Here is a 19,470-nt window from a genome sequence, read left to right as displayed (position 1 = left end):
TATACTGGTCCACCGGGGCTATTGTAACATCCTTGATCATACCTTATCATTGGGCATAACAGATAGATTGACCTCGTATCTCCGCCCTCGATAGCAGTGCCAAGGCTAAAGGCCGCTTMCTTGTCTGCGTCTGCGTTCTTGCTGRCGAGACGCCCCTTCGATGGAAGGTGAGCGAGGTAGCGTCCTTCATGCCTGATCTGCCCGGAGCTTTCATGAGAAGACTATCTAAATCCCTTGATAATATCCTTCGGTATACTGTCACGCAGATAGGGTGTCAGCTTCGTCGTCAACTTTTGGGGTGGAGAGGGTACGAAATGTGATAAGCTCTGTTGGTGCCTAGATTGCTGCGGCCTCCGCTTCTGCCTGCCGTTCTTTCTTTTCTCCCGTCTTTGCAAGTCCACGTACGTTCAGGCAATGATGAGCATGGCCCTTCTCGCCGCCAGCCGCTTTAGGTACAGCGAATACGCCGAGAGTGATTTTCCAGATCATCTCGGAACGATCCCGAGATTTCTGTCCTGGCCAGAAGCCACCATATCGGAAGCTGGTCTATTCGTCATCAGCGGCTGGGAAGCCCCAACCTGCTTGGGCTACGCACCAGCAGTATACAGTAGGTACCACCAATTTCCTAGATTGCGACAACTACCAGGGCCGCTAGGTAGAATCCAGAATGCATTTCCATGCATGCTTGGTGGGCCGTTCCCTCGGATCCCGTTCGGTGGGAACAATTCTTTTGCAATGGATCTGCCAAGAAAGCAACCAATAAATCCATAAGGAAGGATTAGGTGTCATGCGGAACGGAGCGGAGCGGATCCGGTAGTTTGGCTCATAGCTTTGTTTACGTGTGGAACTCGGCGCTCAGCTGGAATTCGTCTGCTCAAATACTACGCCCCATCAAGCTTCACCACCTCAACACCACCACCATCGAGTCTTTCGATATTCAAAATCGGAAWCAGCACTACACTCGTCGTTCAGCGCACACTTCCCAAGAACACATATTGCAAACCTTGGACCAAGACGAGGATATCGAACGTCCCACAGCCACATTCCCCGCGCGGCGAAAACTTCACAGCATGATGCAACTCGCGGATCCCTCGGGCGTTCTGCACGAGTCAGATGAGTCTTCCATCACTACCAGCAACGAAGCTGCACACAAGATCGACGACCCGCTGCCGGATAGATGTCGGTTGCTCGAGTTACCTCGTGAACTACGCGACATGATTTACAAACACACAATCTCCACGGTCATCGTCGTAGATCTTGCTCATGTAGATCTCGTACTGCTAAGAGACAAGCTTCGATTTCGTCATCGTAGATATCTCTTTCGAAAATCATACCACCCGCTCATTGATCCCAGTCCAATCGTAACGGCTCGCAGAGCAGCCTGCGATGCGGAAGGCGCACTACCGAGGACATGCAAGCAGATTTCCATGGAATGGTCCGAACTACGCCAGAAACCGCAATCTATCCGCGTGGAGCATCAAGTCCTAAACGAAAGAGACAAAGATGCTATTGTGAGGGGTCTCTCTGAACTTTCACAATGTGTTAAGGATCATCAAGAGAGACAGCAGGGCAAGCTCGAAATGCCGGTTGACATTTACCTGGGAGAGATTGACTCCCAGATTGAGGCCTGGTATCGAGTCTGGCGGCACATGTTCAAATCTTTCCTCTCCCGAGTGACAGATGTCACTGCATCCTTCGACTTCAAGCTCTCCGCAGGAACCTTTGCTCGTTTCGGTGTGGAGCTTGACAGCCCAGCGAGCATCGTCAAGAGTATGCAGGCAGGATATACGCGGGATGGAAGACCAGCTATCTTGACGGAGAAGGACATTCGCGGGCTGAAGGTTCTAGCATGGGCTATTGCGTTCAGCGTGCACAGCTGTCGGGACATAGACTGCATTTGGGATGCATGGAAATCAGGATCTGAGAATATCAAGGGAAAATACACCACGACAACTTTGCCACTCCATCTCACCCTCGCGCCAAGACGAGACCAGAGTTCCGTCCCTGTTTTGCGAAGGAGTCGGAAGTTTTGATCTTTGGACCAAGCAGAACATCTCAGAGACATCAGAAGTATTTACGGAGCAAAAAGACGTGAGTGTTGCGATATCAACGCATGCGTTCAACGTCTTTCAACGGATAACGCCACCCAAGGCGCAGCGACAACGAGCCTCAGGGGCAGTATACAGCGCGATAGGGACCCCAAAAGCAATGCGTGCTACTGGAACCTCATCGATGAGATGCAAGGAAGGGCCGTCAGGCAGTGGCGCTATTGAGATACTGTTGTTCAAGCAAATTCAAAGTACACTATGGCGCAGGACACAGCGATGTTATGGTACGCAGAAACATTGACTTACAATACCGCATCTGCTTCAACAAAAGGAGCAAAGGTCTGATGAGTCGCTCTCCATGTTTCGAACGAAGCCCTCCTTTCACTTGTGTGTTTCGTCACATCATTGGCTCGAACATGCATTGTATTTCCCATTTTAGGCATAGCGTCGTGCAGCGGTACGCCGTTGACCTACACACACGAGTCTCCAGGACAGTCGACCAGAGACCCTGTGAAACGGCCAGTTTATATAGCAACGATATAATTCTTCACAAGAAAGACTGCCTCGTCACATACTGCTCACATCACCTTCTTCCACACTCGTTTTTCACCCAACCCATCCTCGAGAAGAAAAAAATGTCCATCAACGTCGCAGTGTCCATCCCACTGGAAGCTGCTGTGGCCGTACGACGTATGCGATACACCTTTGAATCGATTGAAACCAACGAACCCGGATTGGAGAATGCTCTCGCGACCGTCTGCAGTGCAGTCATCGAAGCCATCAGGTCGCTTCCTTACAGCCTCTCAATGCAATCTCCACCCATCGAATCATCAACATTAAGACTTGTTTCGGACGGCTCATCAGAAGTACAGTCATTGAGATCATCACAACGATCTGATCCTTTCGAAATCTTCTCCCCGGTATTATCATCCTCGTCGAATTCAAGTACCAGCATCAAAGAAGACAAGACGCCGCTGTTGGATGATGATGATGATGATGATGATGATGAGGAGGAGGAATGGGGATCCCCACCTAGTGTTGGATTCCAGAACGACTTTGATGTGGAGATTCAAGATGTTCAAGGTAGTATCTACCAAGTCTCAGTATATGGGGACTTGACAGTCATGGGTCTACAGACAAAAGTCGAACGACTATTTCGTCTACCGGCTGATCAGCAGAAATTGGTCTGGAGAGGATACAGATTGAATCAACTGGACGCAACGCTAAGTTCTGTGAGTACCACCATATCATCCTCAACATACTTTCAGCACACCTGACTCGTCTCCTCAGTACGGCGTACAACCCAACGAAACCATAACCGTTCATCGCCATCTTCTTCCCGCTGCTCCCATGCCCCCAGCTTCCCACGGAATCTACTTCGAAGACGCTCAATTCGAATTCTTCCTCCAAACCCTCTCCGGGAAAGTCATCCCCATCGAAGCCAGAGATGAGACAACCACGGCAGAGATAGCTGGAGGAATCTCCGATAAGCTTGGAATCGCGGAGAAATTGCAGAGGATCATATACCGCGGAACGGTCATATACGATGGTTTTGAACGAGCAAGAGGGAAAGAGAGCCCGATCTGGACAATGGAGGAGGTAAGTAACATCCTGAGAATCCTTGATATCGGGAAATGTGTACTAACGATTGATAAGATTGGAATCGGACATGCTTCTATTGTGCAGCTGTTTATTGTCAATACATCACGAGAGTAGTTGAGCTAGGTAGTATTGGAATGGCCGATAGATAGTCTACGTATGACAGCGAATTAGCGAGCATTTTTGACATTGGTTTCGGGGAGAGATTGAGGAATCAGGCTTTGTGCGTTGAGATCCGATATGTCCCTCAACTTGAATCGATTGTAGTCGATGAGAAGCTAGATGTCCTTTGAACGAAGCAAAGAGCAATAATACCATTACAAATATCTCCATGACTGAGTGTTGTAGCGTAGTTGGCTTCGCTGAGTCTTCCCCTCATCGTCTTCAGCACTATCTGCAGCAGAGCCTCTGTCGACCAACACGCGTCAAATCGGCAGCCCCCGTCTGGCATGCGTCCTGACAAGATTGTAGTAACTCTTTGCCAAGAAAAAATGCACTTTCGGATAATGTCGAGCCCCCCCTCTAAAGAGATCCACCAACGCACGAGCCCTGATCCAAGCATCGATGTGGAATGTCCTCCAGACAAAAGGATTGGCCTCGATACCGGCTGTTACTTTAAGCTCCCCCCAATCGTAAGGAAGATGAAACGAAGACGTGGCCTCGTTGAACCATTTCTCAGCTTCAACTAGGTGCTGTTCCAGGTACTCCGTCGTGTAAAACGTATTATCGACATCGACGCTGGAATGAATATGCAGCGTCTTGACCAGTCTAGCATTCTCCGGCCCAATACTCTCGACCAATCTCTGAACTGACAGACGAATGGCCACGGATCGATGCGTTTGCAGTGTGAAATGGTTCAGCGCGTAGAACATGCTCTTGCATTCGTTGTTGATCGACTTACATGTCCGAAGGAGTGCAAGGAGGTTCGGCTTGATTTTGCTGTAACTTCGCATTCGGTGGCCACACTCGTCGACTTCGATGGGGGTTTCTTGTTGTAGTGTCAGTGTCCAGACTTGAGCACGGATCTCGGCTGGGAATTTGCCAAATAGTGAGTCTTCCATGTTGAGTGTGATGGTAAGGGGTTCTGTGGAGTGACCTTTTTCTTCAAGAGATGAAATTTGATGTAAAAGAGTGGTGTGAACACGGAGAACGGGTCGTTTTTGGATGGATTTCTTTTTGAGCTGACCAGCTGACCCACGAGTTTTACAGCTGGTAACACGCAAAAGCTTCCACTGAGTCGCCGGACCTTCCAGCGATACTAGCCATGGTACTGTTCGATTCCGTACTGCGTCGGAGCTGTGATTCGACTCATCGAAGAATATTCTTCAAACTGGAGATATCCATTCATCACAAAGTCTCAGTGTGAGAACCCCTGAGATTTGTTCAACTTGCTCGACGTCTACTGCGACTACTCCTGAACTAGAAAAAGCTATATGAACACAATAAAACATCTCCATTTTCAGGACTAATGTTGAAAGGACTGTGGCTGGTCACTCACTTGAGTTACCTGATCCAGTAACTGACTAATCCCTACGGTATATCTACTGGCCTTCAGCCATTTAGTTCCTTAGTTAGTCAATCAATCACTTCATGACATTCATTGTTTCAATAGCTAATGCCGGAGATCAGGAGCGTCATTTGGAAATAGCCTTGCAAGGCATCATTGAGATTATCTCGAATGAGATGGGTGTCAAATACTCTCCTAGCACGACCTGAGTAGCTAACCGACAACCGTGTATCCACAAGAGGCAATATCACGCGGTCCTTATGAAGACTTGCGAAGGAACCAGCAAAGAGACCAATGAAATGCTGTATTCGGTCAACACATCTTCCTACGGAATGCCTTTCGTATCCCCGTTGCTTTCCCAGAGGAGGCAGGGTAGGCTCCTACGAGATCGATGTCAGGCAAATCGGAGCATGGATGGAGGTATTAGTACAGAGTCTCGAGGCTGGAGCCCAATGATGTCGAGAGGAGGGAGAGCAAGAGGTGGAGATGAAGTTCGCACGATTGAAGTGGGAGCACCTGCAATTTTAGCTAGAGTATGCAATCTCTTCAGATCAGGGACAGCAATAAAGAACTGCCTCGATGTCACACGACAGTTGGAAGGATTCGCGACGCTATAAATTCCCATCTTCTTTGTCAATGCAGCACAGGGCGCGACAAGCTTCGAAAAGTTGTTTGCTGACAATCACGGTCATAAAGTATAGGCATTCAAAGCCCACTCAGYGAGTGTCTGAAGCAATCTACACTCCTTTCCCCCCGACGTCTCACAACAGCCACCATCCCATCAAAGGCATGGATGTACTCTTGACTGACCAGGAGGCGGCGTTGGAAAAACGCAAAGCACAACTTGAAGAGGACGATCGTCAACTAAAAATCAAGCGTGCGAGGTTTGTCGAGCGGCAGCAGGTGCGCAAGGAAATGAAGATGTTGGGAGACATTATCAGAAAGGGAAGAGAGCGATTCGAAGCTTTGGCAAAGAGAAACAAGGTCAGTACGATATAGCAGTCCCTTGACAGGTTTGTCATCACTAACATATGCCAAAAGGAGTTGGAGCTCGAGTTTCCTACCATCAAGTCTTCAGATCCGCCAACCTCGAAGGAAATTTCGGATCCTGTCGTGGATCTGACGACTACGACAACTGGTCCTACTACAGACGTGAACGAAGATACAATAAGACATGGTAACATTCCCAACGCAACGTCTTCGCTCGGAAGTACCAATCCTAAGTCTGCCAGCCCATTCCTAGGCCCAAAAGATCGCACAATACACGTCGATGCACCCGGTGATTTCCAYGTCAACCACAGACCCATCCACATAACCTCCAGAGACGTTCCCGGAAACATGTTGTTCACAGGCGGGGAAGATGGAGAAAGGGATGCTTGGGCCGTCTGCTGCGCTCGGCCAGGATGTCGCACCAATTTGACAAAACACGGGGACATACTCAAAGGCGTCAATGGCATCTCACGTCATGCTAAGATTTCTCATCCCGAGGAGTGGAGGGTACGTTTTGAAAATCTGGACGATGCTACTAGAAGCTTCGGCAAAGACCCTGAGTGGTGCGAATGGTATCAATTCTCCAAGTCTGAGTATCGGAATTGGCTTGATACTGGAGCGCTGCCTGAGTCTGCTTTACCTCGAGGGCCTGAAAGCTCTTTCTTTCAGTGGCGGCTACCAGGGAAAATTGCTAAGCCAGGAGGTATATGAATGTGAGAAGGAATGTAGAGGAGTATTACCTTGGAGATGGAAGTAACGACACGGAGGCAGGACGTTGGTTTTTCAGCTGCAAAGGATTCGCAGTGGCTGCGTCTGGCAAGGAGGAAGCGCGGGCTCTCGTGGGTTTCTGAAATGACAATGGAACTACGCTTGTACTTGGTACGAAAGTCGCTGAATATGCCCAGCTGACATCTCGATATCATGAGTACAAGTCGATGTGATCAATGTCAGGCCACCGGAGCACGTAATTTGAGTCTTGTTTGAGGAAAGGAACAGCAATTTCGAGACAGAGCCGTCGAGAAAACCCAATACAAACAACAACGCGGAGGAGGTGAAGATGATCCTGTGGATGAAGAGAGACATGGTCATACGAAATAATGAACCAATCATGCAGTCCGAAGACCTCGACCCCCTAAAATGCTCGTCATGTTCCACAAAGGAAAGTAGGCCGTTATCCATCCCTTTCAAGACCCTTCTGAAAACGCAAAAGCTTCGTACGCGTTGGGATCTTACTTCCAACGCTCCGTCGAAATCGCCAATGCCACTGCAGGAGAGCCAGAAGCCGAATATACCTTGCCTAAGCGTGATGATTGAATCGGTGATACGCTTGCCAATAATCGGGTTGCCAAACTTTTTTGAGAAAGAAAGAAAGTAAGCAGAGTAGAGTCCATTCTGCAGGCATTATCTCGCCCGCAGAGAACGATGCTCTGCAGTGTTGTGATGAAGTGCCGAGTCAGAGCAAAGTCTCGTCCGAAGGTGGTTGAAGAGAGTATGCCGAATAGCTGCCAATGGGTACTCGACTGCTCACATTATCCTGCCGGCCCAGAACGGAAAGAAGCTTCGAAGAACGTGGTCGAAAGTGCCACTCCGAGAAGAAGGACGATGGTCATCGCCCACGTAGCACCGCGGAATAGATGTCCAGAATTTGCGCAGCTCATCCACTGCATTCGGCGCATTCGCTATTCGGATTACGCACTCGGACTGCCCGACGTAAACGCTGAAAGCCAACTCGAACACCGGCACGTTCTTGCGTAGCTTCCGAAGTGACGATTGGACCGGACGCCAGCAATCCCGGATGTCCTCTGGAACATCGGTGAGAGGGTCATCGCCAAGGTGGATCCTAAGGGATTGAAGCTTGTTGGTCGCCATTTGCTTCGCGAGTACGAAATCAAAGTTGTTGGAGGGTACCGTTTTGTTGCCCCATATGTTGGTGTGGAACGTGAAGGTGTTCAAACGGTAGATCATGTCCCCGCAGTCTTGGTGGATTTGCTTGCAGGTCTCCGTCAATCCGAACGGATGGCGTGTCTCGGGTTTCGTACCTCCGAGCTTGATGACTACTCCACCCGTGCCCTGGGATAGGGTATACTCATAGATGGCATTGCGAAGCTCGGGTGGTAGCTCGAGGAGGCGGCATCTAGTGGAGCCCTGAGAGGATGTTAGCAAAGGCGAACTTTCAGCAACTCTCGGGAGAGTAGCAGTACTGACCTGGAAGTCTGGAGACACCAGTTCCTGTGGCAGCGATTTGCGCGCGGCATCATCTGCAGAATTATCACTGATCAGGTGCTTGGCGTGCTTAGTGTCGAACGTGGCATCTTCCTGGGTGGAATGCATATTGGAGGCTATGTTCGGGGTTATTCCATAGTTGTGTGATGTCGTGGTCGTCGGAGCAGGGAGAGGATGTCGAGTGTCGGAAGATATGTCTGCAGAAGAGGTGGCCGGAAGAAGTGCCGCTGACAATACTTCACTGGAATAAAGTGAACCAAACAAACCACCTGCCGTCGCCGCGGCGGAGCACGTGACGTCGCACGGATAGACCCGCGCCGCGCTAGCGCCCTTCACTTTCCATCCGCGAGCTCTCGATCAACCTCATCTCTTTCAACCCACCCGAATTCCATCCAATGGCCCCGACCACATCGCCCGGTCAGAATCTCCTCCTGACCCTCCCACCAGAATTGAGGAATGAAATCTACGCTCTTGTCATCACCACTGACTTCTACGAGCTGGACCCGACCATCTCAGCCAAGACATTTCCTCGACCGAGATACAACATCTTTGGCATCCAGCGTGGAATAAAAGCCCAAGGAGGTACTCCAGCCATTGCAAAGACTTGTCGTGAGATCCGGACGGAAGCGCTCAATGTATACTACGGAAGCAACACATTCGCTCTGATCGGAGATGACGCCACTCGCGCAAAAGATAAGGTTGCAATCGCGAATCGCATTGCTGCTCACGAATGGGTGAAGCTCATCGGAGATGATGCCAAGTACTTGCGCAAGGTGCGCGTCTTGCTAAATACTGGACCCCAGGTTTTGGTTCATTGCCTGATGTCCATCGCTTCGAACCCGACTGGAGGCGCACCAATCGTGAAGAATCAGTCTCATCGAGTGGGTCCGATTTCGCCAATTTCGTTCCAGTTTGCGCCACGGATCTCGGAATCTCTCGAAGGTAGCATCCAGAAGCACTTGTTAGAAACAAACGACATGGGAATGCTCTGGAGGGCCATTGTGGAGCGGGCTCTTTACTTCGCGGACATCGATAGCAGTGGCTGCTTCACCTTCGACATCTCGGGAGAAGGGATTGCGAAGGCATCGGCAAAGTATCCATTGAAGAAGTCCAAATCTTCCGCCAAGAAGAGCGCGAAGAAAAGCTTGTCGTCAACTGCCTACCAAGCATCGCCAAGGGAGCTCCAGACTCCGAAGGAAGCTGTGCAGCCACATTACGATTCGGATTGTATGGTCATCGAAGCCCCGGCCAAGAAGGCGAAGATTCCGACGACACAGGCCAAGGCTCTCCAAGATGCATCCTGGTCATCTCGGAAGACCCAGCCCGTCAATGACCAGGACACCGATTTCGATGTGATCGAGGTCGAAGCGCCAACTCACAGGCCAAAGACCCGAAAGAAGGCGRGAAGGACGACGCCAGAGATTGAGGTTGTCCAGTAGAGTCTGTCGCATCGGATGGTGGGATATGTGTCCGTGAAAGATTCGGGACCAAAAGATGAGGATCTCAACGTTATTAATGGCTTCGCGATAACATGGATATTGACTGGAGAGTGGCAAGCAACCATGGTGAGGCTGCGTCGCTACTAACAAAGGCACCTGCTGGAGATGGCAAAGGGCCAGCTACTCGGACGACTGCGAGAGTCTTAAACGACGGGCCAAAATGTTCAACTTCTCGAGCATCCGCGTATGTTTTATGGATAGGGACTGTGAAGTAGCTTAGGCGAGGCAATAATACTGTGCACACAGCATATCACCACGTTCGAATGCCGCCTGTTGATCCGTGAATTTCTCCAAGTCACCTCGGCCTCTTTTTCGAAAGCAGGAGGTCAGGTCTTTCGACTAAGAAGGCAACGAACCGTTACAGCAGAGGAAATTTCGTACGGGTAAGAGTAACGGAGTGGCATTCCGGCGGGATATGGTAAAGTAGCATGCTGCACTCCAGGCCGCGGACGTCTAGAACAGTAGCCTACGTCCAGTGGGGAAGGACAGATCTGCCGGGTGGCTGATGTTGTACACATTGATATTTGAGGTATCAGGACTACTTTTGTACATCGACCAGCCCATCCTAAGTCTGGTGTATATCCTTCCAACGCATCTATATTTAAATGCTCACGTATGTCCCAAAGACACACGAATACCGAATTGACCCACTCTCCTCTTGCCTCCTCGGAAAGCATACTGCACATGACTCTTCCTGAACCCTCTCAACATGAACCCAGGTCCCTTGGCATTCGCACCTCGTCTCGCCATCTTCCTCTGACTCCTGTTGGCTGTCAACCGCTTCGTCAAACGACCCGCAGCCTCAACCTGCACGCTCGAAACTTGACTCAGACCCAGTGTATCCACAATACCCGTCGCACTCGTCCGCGCCGCATTCCCAATCTTGAAGTCCGCAAAAGTGAACTTTTGCGGTAGCTGCTGCAACTTCTTCTGCGCAAGATCTACTATAGCTTGTGCAGTCGGGAGCGGCGCTTTCCAAGTCGCGTCTCGAATGACTCGGCGGGGGGTATTGCGTCGGTCGGAGAGGCGTTGGGCGACGTAGGCTGCGAGGATGTCGGCGTCGAGGTGAGGCTTGCGGAGCTGGATCATCCGGAGCTCTACAGGTTTGGAGTAGATTTGTGCGATGAGGGATTGGAGGCCTTCTTGCTGGACAGGGTTGAGGAGACTATCTTTGGAGATGGGTCGTGGGGCGGAGCTTGCTGAGCTGGCAGGTTTGTCCTTTTGTCCTGGTCGTGGCCGTCTGTTGTCGTTCTCCTTGGCGAATGCATTTCCATCGAAGACGAAGACTGTCATCTCAATCCTATTGCCGAAATCCTTGATTCGTGGCTTGCTGACGTACATCTTCTCCGCGCTTTTCCGTCTGGCCGATAGTGCTGTGCGGATTGCTCGCGCGTCTTTGCCTGTATTGTCCACCTTTTTCATCGTCACATACGCCTCAATCAACTTCTCCACATTCACCGCTGCGACGGGTAGAGTTTTGATATTCTGCTTGTTGAAGGAGTAGGTCGATGTCTGCCATTCCATGCTTCCTGTAATGGCCTGTCCGAGACGGGTATTGGGCTCCAGGCCGCGCCACACGCTCAATTCTGGGAGCGCCGGCGTTGTTGAAGCAAAACGCTTCTGCTGGAGGTGTTTTGCATGCGATGCGAAAGTGCCTCGCGGCACTGGTAGCCGTYGGGGCGGCATTGTGAGGGTGATGGGGTAGGAGGTGGTGGTATGCAGCGGAATGGAGTGCTGAAGTCGAAACAGATTAGTCAGCTTTTTAGCCTCAATTCACTTTGCGGCTTGCCTCTTGGTCTCCTGCACAATGAAAAGACATCACGAATCGCTATCGATGTATCTACAGATCAACAACCATTGTTACCTAAACTAAAGAACTGTCTCGGGTCTCATATATTGCATGCCAAGGACCCCGGATATGCCAGGTACACGGCTGGTTTAGGTTGAGTGCTACACGACATTGCTTCAATCAACTAGACACGTCCGCACGATGAAGGCCTGCTGGCTTTCATAATGGGTGGCAGCATACATTTTGATGCGTGAGCATGTTCGAAAATACCTGGAAGTCACTMGCGATGCTCCACAGACTGCGGTTGGCCTCCATTTTATGGACCAACAACTTGCTTGCCAGCTGGGTTGAGGACTCCAAGTCCTCAGATACATTTAGAACGGAAGACCCGAGGATTGTATTCGAATTCATCTCGTTCTTCAAGACATTTGCACATCTAGTTTCATCAGTCCCTTGGATTGCTGGTATCCGGCTTTGCGGCAGTGTTCTCCCGATATGCCCAGCAGTGCCGATCCGCTTTCTCCCCTCTCCCCACCTCTCTACTCACATTTCACAGCCACAAGATCAACAAGTCTGCGGTCTGGCAGTTGAGCGCAGCATGTCTCATCCTCTTTACATCCATACAGATCTTGGTCAGGTCGAATCGGACGACTTCATGAGATGAGCTATACTCAACGACTCGCCTTGGCAGAGTCTCACCCCAGAGGGATCTCCCGGGACGTCCTACCTCCTCCCATGTCTTGTTGGCAATATATCAGCCATCTTATGTATATAGTATTCGATACCCTCACCCTACAGTCTCTCATTCTCACCCTACAGTCTCTCATTAAATCACCAGCCTTCACGATCATAATGCAGTACTTTCGTTTCGCCTTCACGGCCATCGCTCTAATTACCRTCGCCAGATGCTCTCCTCGTGTCTTTGAGCCAGCAACCGCAAAGCAAGCCCTTGGACTAGATCCCATCCCAGCTAAATTCGGATCCGGATATACCAACCCAGATTCAGCCGACAGAGTCGCGACCGATGCCTACGACCTAGATGCGGCCGACAGACGTGCATCGAATGCATACACTCCAGACGCCTTCGAAAGACCCGCATCGAATGCATACACTCCAGAAGCCTTCGAAAGGCCTGCATCGAGCAGCTACACCCCACCCTCAAACAGGAGACCTGCAGCAAGCACATACAACCCACCCTCAAACAGGAAACCTGCAGCAAGCGGATACAACCCAACCTCAAACAACAGACAAGCAACAGGCCCCTACACCTCAAACACAAACAACAAACCCTCATCATCATCCGGCTACTCCAGAACCGACATCGACAGAACATACACCATCTACCGCTCCTCCCTACAATCCCTCGCCAGAGAACTCGAAAGCCGCTCCTCATACCAACAAACCTCAACCCTCGATACCTCTCGCGCAGCACTCAAGACCGCTCAAACCGCCCTAGCAACTTTCCGCACAGCAGCCAAACCTACACCGACCAGGTGTGCGGCAGTCAAACTCATCCCTGCTGGCGATCAGGAGATTGCTGTCAAGTATCTTACTTTTGTGCAGAAGACCGTGGATGAGGCGTATGCGCAGTCAATTGACAGGGATGGAGAGTCTGCGTATTGGAATTTCTGCTTGATTGATGATTACATGGGTGCTGTGGAGGAATACATTGAGAAGGATGGTGTGTACAACGGGAAGAGTATCGGGACTTTTTAGGATATGGCTCTCGAGGATTGAGTTGTTTAGGTTGACACCTGGGTTTTGAATGTGGGCCATCGGCTGGTCCGGTGGTTCCAATAGACGACCAAAAAAGTATTTCAGTAATCATCACTATATATCTTGATAACCCATACCATCTCTTCCTATAGCGACTTCTTCTCATTCAAAGTTGCCGGCGCCGCAAGAACAGCGTCGCGCTCCCACAGCAAGTAAGCTGCACCAGCAGCTGGACCTGCCAGAACCGTGACCAAAGCACTCTGAGCAAAGACCTCCACAATGCTGCTTCCAGTGGCATCCCTACCCAAAGATCGTGCTTCGACAAACATGCTCGCAGCCCAGATGAAGAATGCAGCGGTAGAACAGAGGTAATCCCACTGCAAGAAGATGGCAACACCATCCTCCCAAGCAACATTCAGAAGAGAAGCAGCACCCCAAAATTTGGCTGGCGTGACAATAGTGCTGAAACTGAGCTGCGCCAGAACATCTTCCTTGATCCATCCGGGTGCCAGCTGCTCAGCGAGGAACCAACTCAGGGAGGTGACGTGGARGAACCCCGAGATCAAAATGCCGAAAATGTACATTTTGCGTCGGCTGAAGAACGAGGACTGGGAGGAAGTGGAGCTACCCATGGCAGTCTTCAGGAATGCCCAGCTTACATACACGAAGAAGGGGTGGAAGAGCCGGGCAATGGTCCAGAATTGCTGCGATGCGAGACCCTCTCCATCGGGTTTCAGTCGAAGCATCAGGACTGTTGGGACGATGTGTCCGATGAAGAGAGCGTAGCCCAGAGCTTTGTTGTTTGTCTCCGGTCTGTTGGATGTCCTCAGTCTAGCGGGCACGTAGTATAGGTGTGCAAGTCCCCAGATGGGAGTGAATATGCCGATTCCCAATAGTTCTCCCAAAAATTCAATCATGTAAGTTGAAATCAAGAAGCCGGGAGAGCTATTATGTGCTTCCGCAAGCATGACAAACCACATGCTGGAAAGAGATCCCAGGAGGTGGTTTCCTGCAACGTGAGCGCGGACATTTTTGGAATCCAAGGAAGTGGAGAAGAAAGCGGTCATGAATTGAAAGTAGTTGTCCAATGGTGCGAGGCCGGAACTGGGAATCTTGAGGGGTATCTTGGTGTTTGGGAGGAAATCCGTCGGATTGGCCAGGATGTGAAGCAAATCGGCGGTGCCGTTCTTTCTGCTTTGCTGTCGAGGTTATTAGGCGTGGTTTCATGTATCGGTCTCCTGATACTCACTTGTAAAAGAGAGACATCTGCCACGATGAGAACGAGGACTAGTAAGGTGGCCGAGGCCAGCCGGATTGTAGATGGCATGTCTGTGTGATGATGGATGGATTGATGATGTATCAGGAGGATGGTTCGGTGAGGTGTCCTGACTTTAATATTAGAAGTTGACTCGTAAGACGGATTGACTTTCGTTCGGACTTGCTGTTATCCCTGCCGAGTCGGACGGACCTCGGCTTTGCCTATGACCGAATGTGAGCTCAGACTAGGCCGAATTAGGCAGCTTGCAAGTGAATATATTGAGGATATGTTCGCGCTGTTGCTAGTGTCATATCCTAGCAGTACACAAATTCCGCCATTCGACACTGATGAAACTGCACATTATCTACAGATCTTCTCACTCTCAAGTCGTCCGTCCGTCAGTGCCACCACCTGTCTAGCCCGCATTTGATAGCCCGTCAAACGGGCATTCCTAACGGCGTCTTCTCTCTTTCCAATTGTTGGAGTGCAACGAAGCTCTACATCCAGTCGGAGGATGAACATGACTCCTGCTTGTAAGCCAATGCGCATCATTGAAATATCAATCATCTCCAGCCAGATTCGAATTTCCCTGACGGCATGCTTGATGAAGTTGGTCAAAGCTCTGGCGGAGTCGTAGCAGTGGCCACCCGTATCCCGATCAACGACTCCGGCGACCCCAGCTAAGGCTAGCATGGCATTCACTACGGCACTCCCGGTAAATTTCGAGACCGATGAACAAGGACGGCCATCGACAACCGCCTTGAGGACCGCTTGAACAACCCGGAGGATATCGATCTTCGACTTGCGATCGTCTGATCGAAGAGTGGATACCGCGAAGTAAGCATATCGATCGAAAAAGGTGCAAATTGGTGTTCGATTTTGCCGTGATGCGTAGGCGTTGTTGAATTCGAGCCATCGCATTGGATATAGYGAAGTTCGCATGTCTTCGAGCGTCTGGAACTTGATGGCGGCTTCCATCATTAGCATCTCATGATGCTTTCCACGTAGATTTGTACAAAGTGAGTACAAGGCGTTACAGATGGCGGTTGTGYGTACGCCGTGTGAGATTGGGATGGAGATCGCTGGGTCTGAACCAGCTCGATACCAGGTCTCCTGAGATACAATGCAGATATGTCGCACTCGGCGCAGAAACTCAGGCCAAACAATGGTGGTGAAGTCCGCTGCCTTGATCGTGCTGGATGTAGGGCACTGCACCGGGACGTGCTTGCCACATCGAACACCATAAGTCCGGACCGCGTCAGGACTAATATCAATGATGATCTGATTGCGCTCGTAGAGGATATGGCTTGCTTCATGGTTGATCTTTTTGCAAGTCGCTAGAATGTGAGGATGCTTCACTTTGTTTAGGAGTACTGTTGAGGATTAGTAGCGATCTATGCGATCGATGTTCAGAGCTATCGATATGAGAAGTCCTCAACAAGACCAGCGTCGTGAAATGCTCTCTCGGTTGATTGATAAGCCACTCTGCTACTAGCAAGTGTTTTAGCAGGCTTAGAATCGTCAAACCTGCAGAGAAAGAGGCCTTGAGACGTAGTTAGGATGACTGAGGATGTCTTGCCTTGATGGATAATCCGCATATCGACAGCTCTGTAGATGTTGGAGGTGCTTACAATTTTCATATATGTGAACCCTGAGTTCTGGCGGCAGCTCAAGAAAACGAAAAGGGGACCTGATCTGCTCTTTCTGATAGCTCGAAAGTTCCAGCCTGAGAGAATCGGTATCATCTTCCAAACGCTGGTATGGCGAGCGCGCATATCGAGCGATTCGAATCGCTTTCGTCTTGCATCGGTCGAAGAACTCGTAGCGGTGTAACACATTTGCCATTGCGTTCTCGGCTGATCTTGATTAGATATAGGCACTCAGTATTGTTGAAGTATTGTTGGGATGACAGCGGGTGTGAAGAAAAAGCTGAATATTTTTTTGTGTGTAGCCTAAGTATGAAGCTTGTCACCGGACCACGTCATGGCTTTATAGCTGTCCGTTGGTTGTKGTGAATTCTAACTGATTTTGGCTGGTTTTGGTCAGCGTCGAATTTGTGTGTAATAAGTGAGTATGTTCACAGTACTCGCGTAGAGTCAGCGAGACGCTGGGCCTAGAGGTGGATGGATTGTACTTGTCGTTTTTCTTTGATGTATGTATGAGCCCAGGCCGCCGAGAGATACAGTCGTAGCTCGATAGCTGCTCGAAATGCTTGGCATTGGGGAATGTCTGGTATTATCTGGGACAATGGCTCAGAGATGTGGCCAGCGATACCAGAACCAGCTCTTGACATGTGACAATCAGTACACCAAGGGTCGAGTGTGGCCGTGCTTCCCAACACTCCATTCGTCGGATGTACGTTGGAGTCATCGAGTCCCGTCAGTGGTATGTCCCAAAGTTCCACAGTGAGATGGAAAGCCATATTCATCGCTGGCCTGTTTGTAGGCATCCTTTTATCGGTGCATCACTTTGCAGCGTGTGTCGTCATGAAGTCCAAATCCAAGGAGCGGTTGACATCGACACCCACCCGAATGGAACAGTCCAGAGACAAGAAGTCTTCACATAATTATTGCCATGTCGTTCACGCATGAAGCCGTGGACGTGAAGAATGAGAAAGATGGAAGTGGGAGAGTGTGTGATCCCGTCAGGTGGACAGAAGGCGCTAAAATTTAGCGCGGGACCGTGCATCACTGGCGCCTTCCACTGCATTACACTTTCCTCCACCAAACGCACTCCATCTCAAACACCGACACCTACAAAGTGGCGACAGAACGGCATCCCACCACGCCGGACAGCTTGTCCGTTGATCGGAACTCTCAAGCGATCTCATAATTGTTGTCATCTGCTAGATATCGATCGCAGCGGTGTTCTATGCCAATCACGAATCGTCACTGGACGGRGAGTCCACACATGTTTGCTCGGGCGTCGGTACCAACTCGAGGTCGGCAGACGTCCAAACACAAGCGGGCTTGGTCATCCCCATCTGCCATGGAAGTGATTTCAATCAACGAGTTCGAGCGTCACCGGCTCCAAAATCAAGATCGAATCATGGAGTCCGCTGTCGACCAACTTGAAGCGTTCTCCCACCCAGAAGACAAGGCGGCAGACATGATGATACGATTTGGCGAGCTGAAGATGGACGACTCATTACCGCGGCTATTCGACTTTGATGCTCCAACCACGTGTCAGAAATGGCCGGGCTTGCAGTTTGGCTCCTTTTGCCTGCACAAGCAGATTCCAAAATTGAACACCGGGAGACCAAAACCGAAATTTTCTACGAAGAAGCGTAGTCGTCGGGAAAGTTTCAAGTAAGTGAGAGCAGGGCCAGTTCTACACTTTTTTTTTTTCGTTGCTACGCATGAAGGACGTTTCCACAAAAAAGTCGCTGGGTGCATGTGTACTGTCAGCGTCGTAGAGAAGAGCACTTTGAATCCTTTGGGATACACAGCTGCTGACCCCTCTTCTCTTCACTTCTAGGCACGGCGTATACCCAGGGAAGGCATCTCCGAACAAGTCACGAAAGGCCAAGGCGCAGGTGCTGACTCCTGCCACCTACCCACCTATTCCTTCTCGCACTCCACCTGCGCATCTCATGTGGCTACCTGCAGAGGTGAGAAACCAGATTTGGACGCTGCTCTCTGCTCGAGAGGATCCGATCGCAGCGCAATTTCGTCCCATCCAGCCTTGCAGAAAAGGTAAGATTACCATCCGACGCTTTCCTCAAGAACCACTCCTGGCAGCTGTGAGCAAGCAACTTCGGAAGGAGGTCCTGTCACTCTTTTACGGTCTGAACAAATTTGTCTTCGAGACAAGCACCTCCAAATCACTCCAAAACTTCGACATGACGGAATCCGCAAACCTACAGAAATGGAGACCACGTGCGGATGTGGCGGGTTTCATATCTCAAGTTGAGATCAGATTCGTCCCGCAAATGGTCTATCAAATCAGTCGCATGGCCGACACCCTCGACATCAAAGCCATGTGCGACCCGAAGAAGAAGCCGTATCCTTTACCACCGGCGATTATGTTTGCCGAGAAGCGCATTGCGCAGACTGTGAAGGATTCCTGTGGCGGTGATGAAGATTTGGTCAAAGTGGCAATGGTCGTGATTGAGCGGCGGTTTTGAGATGATGATTCGAACACGAAACTTGAGGGCAGCGACCTTGGCCGGTTTGAGATGACCAACATGAATATCACCTGGGACGGAATGAAGCATCGCTGTCTGGATGATGAAATGCTGTTCGTCCGGATGATGAGAAGCATGTTTTGCGGATAACGAGAAGCATGTTCGTCCGAGAGATAAGAAGCATGTTCGTCCGAATGATGAGAAGCATGTTCATCCGAATGATGAGAAGCATATTCGTCCAAGTGACGAGCAAGCATGGTGTGTGTCCATGAAACATCACTACCAAAAAGTCAAGATTGTTTGTATGGATACATCGTTGAGTGAGTAATGATTACGGAGATGGAGTTGAGAAAATTCAGACGTCGGCTCGATACGCTCGTAGTATTTCAGACATCGAGGAAGTACTGCTTTCCTGTGCCGCCATTTTTCATGTCACTAGAAAATGTGATTCAAAAGTGCATGTTGTGAGTGCTGATGTGGTATACCCAATACGGTTAGCGTAAATATTGATGAAGTCTACCTTCCGCCCTCGTCCTCCAACTCCACGACATCACATGTTCCCTTCCCAAACCCTCATCGGAAAACGTTTGCCCGCGCCCATCACAGGCCAGCTCGGATCTATGATATGGAGAGCTGTGCATGCGATTATGCCATGCATCCGCGGCGCGTAGACAGCACGTCCAATGGACTTTGCTAGCGAGACGCTTCTGCGCTT

General features: G+C 50.3%; 11 protein-coding genes; 6 read left to right on the top strand and 5 right to left on the bottom strand.

Moving 5' to 3' along the window:
* Positions 1-1,070: 1,070 nt before the first annotated feature.
* Positions 1,071-2,033, top strand: RCC_05021 (uncharacterized protein; the record flags this gene model as incomplete). Its single annotated transcript, XM_023770297.1, has 1 exon — positions 1,071-2,033. The coding sequence occupies one exon, from the start codon at positions 1,071-1,073 to the stop codon at positions 2,031-2,033; it is 963 nt and encodes a 320-aa protein (XP_023626065.1).
* Positions 2,034-2,683: 650 nt separating this feature from the next.
* RCC_05020 (uncharacterized protein) lies at positions 2,684-3,764 on the top strand (the record flags this gene model as incomplete). XM_023770296.1 has 3 exons in its annotated part: positions 2,684-3,280; positions 3,339-3,647; positions 3,705-3,764. The coding sequence occupies 3 exons, from the start codon at positions 2,684-2,686 to the stop codon at positions 3,762-3,764; spliced, it is 966 nt and encodes a 321-aa protein (XP_023626064.1).
* A 130-nt stretch (positions 3,765-3,894) lies between these two features.
* On the bottom strand, positions 3,895-4,708 carry RCC_05019 (uncharacterized protein; the record flags this gene model as incomplete). XM_023770295.1 has 2 exons in its annotated part: positions 3,895-4,103; positions 4,192-4,708. The coding sequence occupies 2 exons, from the start codon at positions 4,706-4,708 to the stop codon at positions 3,895-3,897; spliced, it is 726 nt and encodes a 241-aa protein (XP_023626063.1).
* A 1,235-nt stretch (positions 4,709-5,943) lies between these two features.
* RCC_05018 (uncharacterized protein) lies at positions 5,944-6,855 on the top strand (the record flags this gene model as incomplete). XM_023770294.1 has 2 exons in its annotated part: positions 5,944-6,138; positions 6,196-6,855. The coding sequence occupies 2 exons, from the start codon at positions 5,944-5,946 to the stop codon at positions 6,853-6,855; spliced, it is 855 nt and encodes a 284-aa protein (XP_023626062.1).
* Positions 6,856-7,668: 813 nt separating this feature from the next.
* Positions 7,669-8,475, bottom strand: RCC_05017 (uncharacterized protein; the record flags this gene model as incomplete). XM_023770293.1 has 2 exons in its annotated part: positions 7,669-8,289; positions 8,350-8,475. 2 exons carry the CDS (start codon positions 8,473-8,475, stop codon positions 7,669-7,671), a joined length of 747 nt encoding a protein of 248 aa, XP_023626061.1.
* A 287-nt stretch (positions 8,476-8,762) lies between these two features.
* Positions 8,763-9,806, top strand: RCC_05016 (uncharacterized protein; the record flags this gene model as incomplete). The annotated part of the gene is made up of 1 exon (XM_023770292.1): positions 8,763-9,806. One exon carries the CDS (start codon positions 8,763-8,765, stop codon positions 9,804-9,806), a length of 1,044 nt encoding a protein of 347 aa, XP_023626060.1.
* Positions 9,807-10,475: 669 nt separating this feature from the next.
* Positions 10,476-11,552, bottom strand: RCC_05015 (uncharacterized protein; the record flags this gene model as incomplete). The annotated part of the gene is made up of 1 exon (XM_023770291.1): positions 10,476-11,552. One exon carries the CDS (start codon positions 11,550-11,552, stop codon positions 10,476-10,478), a length of 1,077 nt encoding a protein of 358 aa, XP_023626059.1.
* A 955-nt stretch (positions 11,553-12,507) lies between these two features.
* On the top strand, positions 12,508-13,371 carry RCC_05014 (uncharacterized protein; the record flags this gene model as incomplete). Its single annotated transcript, XM_023770290.1, has 1 exon — positions 12,508-13,371. The coding sequence occupies one exon, from the start codon at positions 12,508-12,510 to the stop codon at positions 13,369-13,371; it is 864 nt and encodes a 287-aa protein (XP_023626058.1).
* A 146-nt stretch (positions 13,372-13,517) lies between these two features.
* RCC_05013 (uncharacterized protein) lies at positions 13,518-14,698 on the bottom strand (the record flags this gene model as incomplete). XM_023770289.1 has 2 exons in its annotated part: positions 13,518-14,570; positions 14,621-14,698. The coding sequence occupies 2 exons, from the start codon at positions 14,696-14,698 to the stop codon at positions 13,518-13,520; spliced, it is 1,131 nt and encodes a 376-aa protein (XP_023626057.1).
* Positions 14,699-14,989: 291 nt separating this feature from the next.
* On the bottom strand, positions 14,990-16,474 carry RCC_05012 (uncharacterized protein; the record flags this gene model as incomplete). XM_023770288.1 has 2 exons in its annotated part: positions 14,990-16,002; positions 16,261-16,474. The coding sequence occupies 2 exons, from the start codon at positions 16,472-16,474 to the stop codon at positions 14,990-14,992; spliced, it is 1,227 nt and encodes a 408-aa protein (XP_023626056.1).
* Positions 16,475-17,677: 1,203 nt separating this feature from the next.
* On the top strand, positions 17,678-18,755 carry RCC_05011 (uncharacterized protein; the record flags this gene model as incomplete). XM_023770287.1 has 2 exons in its annotated part: positions 17,678-17,937; positions 18,107-18,755. 2 exons carry the CDS (start codon positions 17,678-17,680, stop codon positions 18,753-18,755), a joined length of 909 nt encoding a protein of 302 aa, XP_023626055.1.
* Between the last annotated feature and the right edge of the window lie 715 nt (positions 18,756-19,470).

The sequence above is a fragment of the Ramularia collo-cygni genome, assembly GCF_900074925.1.
Source record: "Ramularia collo-cygni strain URUG2 genome assembly, contig: RCC_scaffold07, whole genome shotgun sequence".
Classification (NCBI taxonomy): domain Eukaryota; kingdom Fungi; phylum Ascomycota; class Dothideomycetes; order Mycosphaerellales; family Mycosphaerellaceae; genus Ramularia; species Ramularia collo-cygni.
This window is presented reverse-complemented; position numbering and strand designations above follow the sequence as displayed.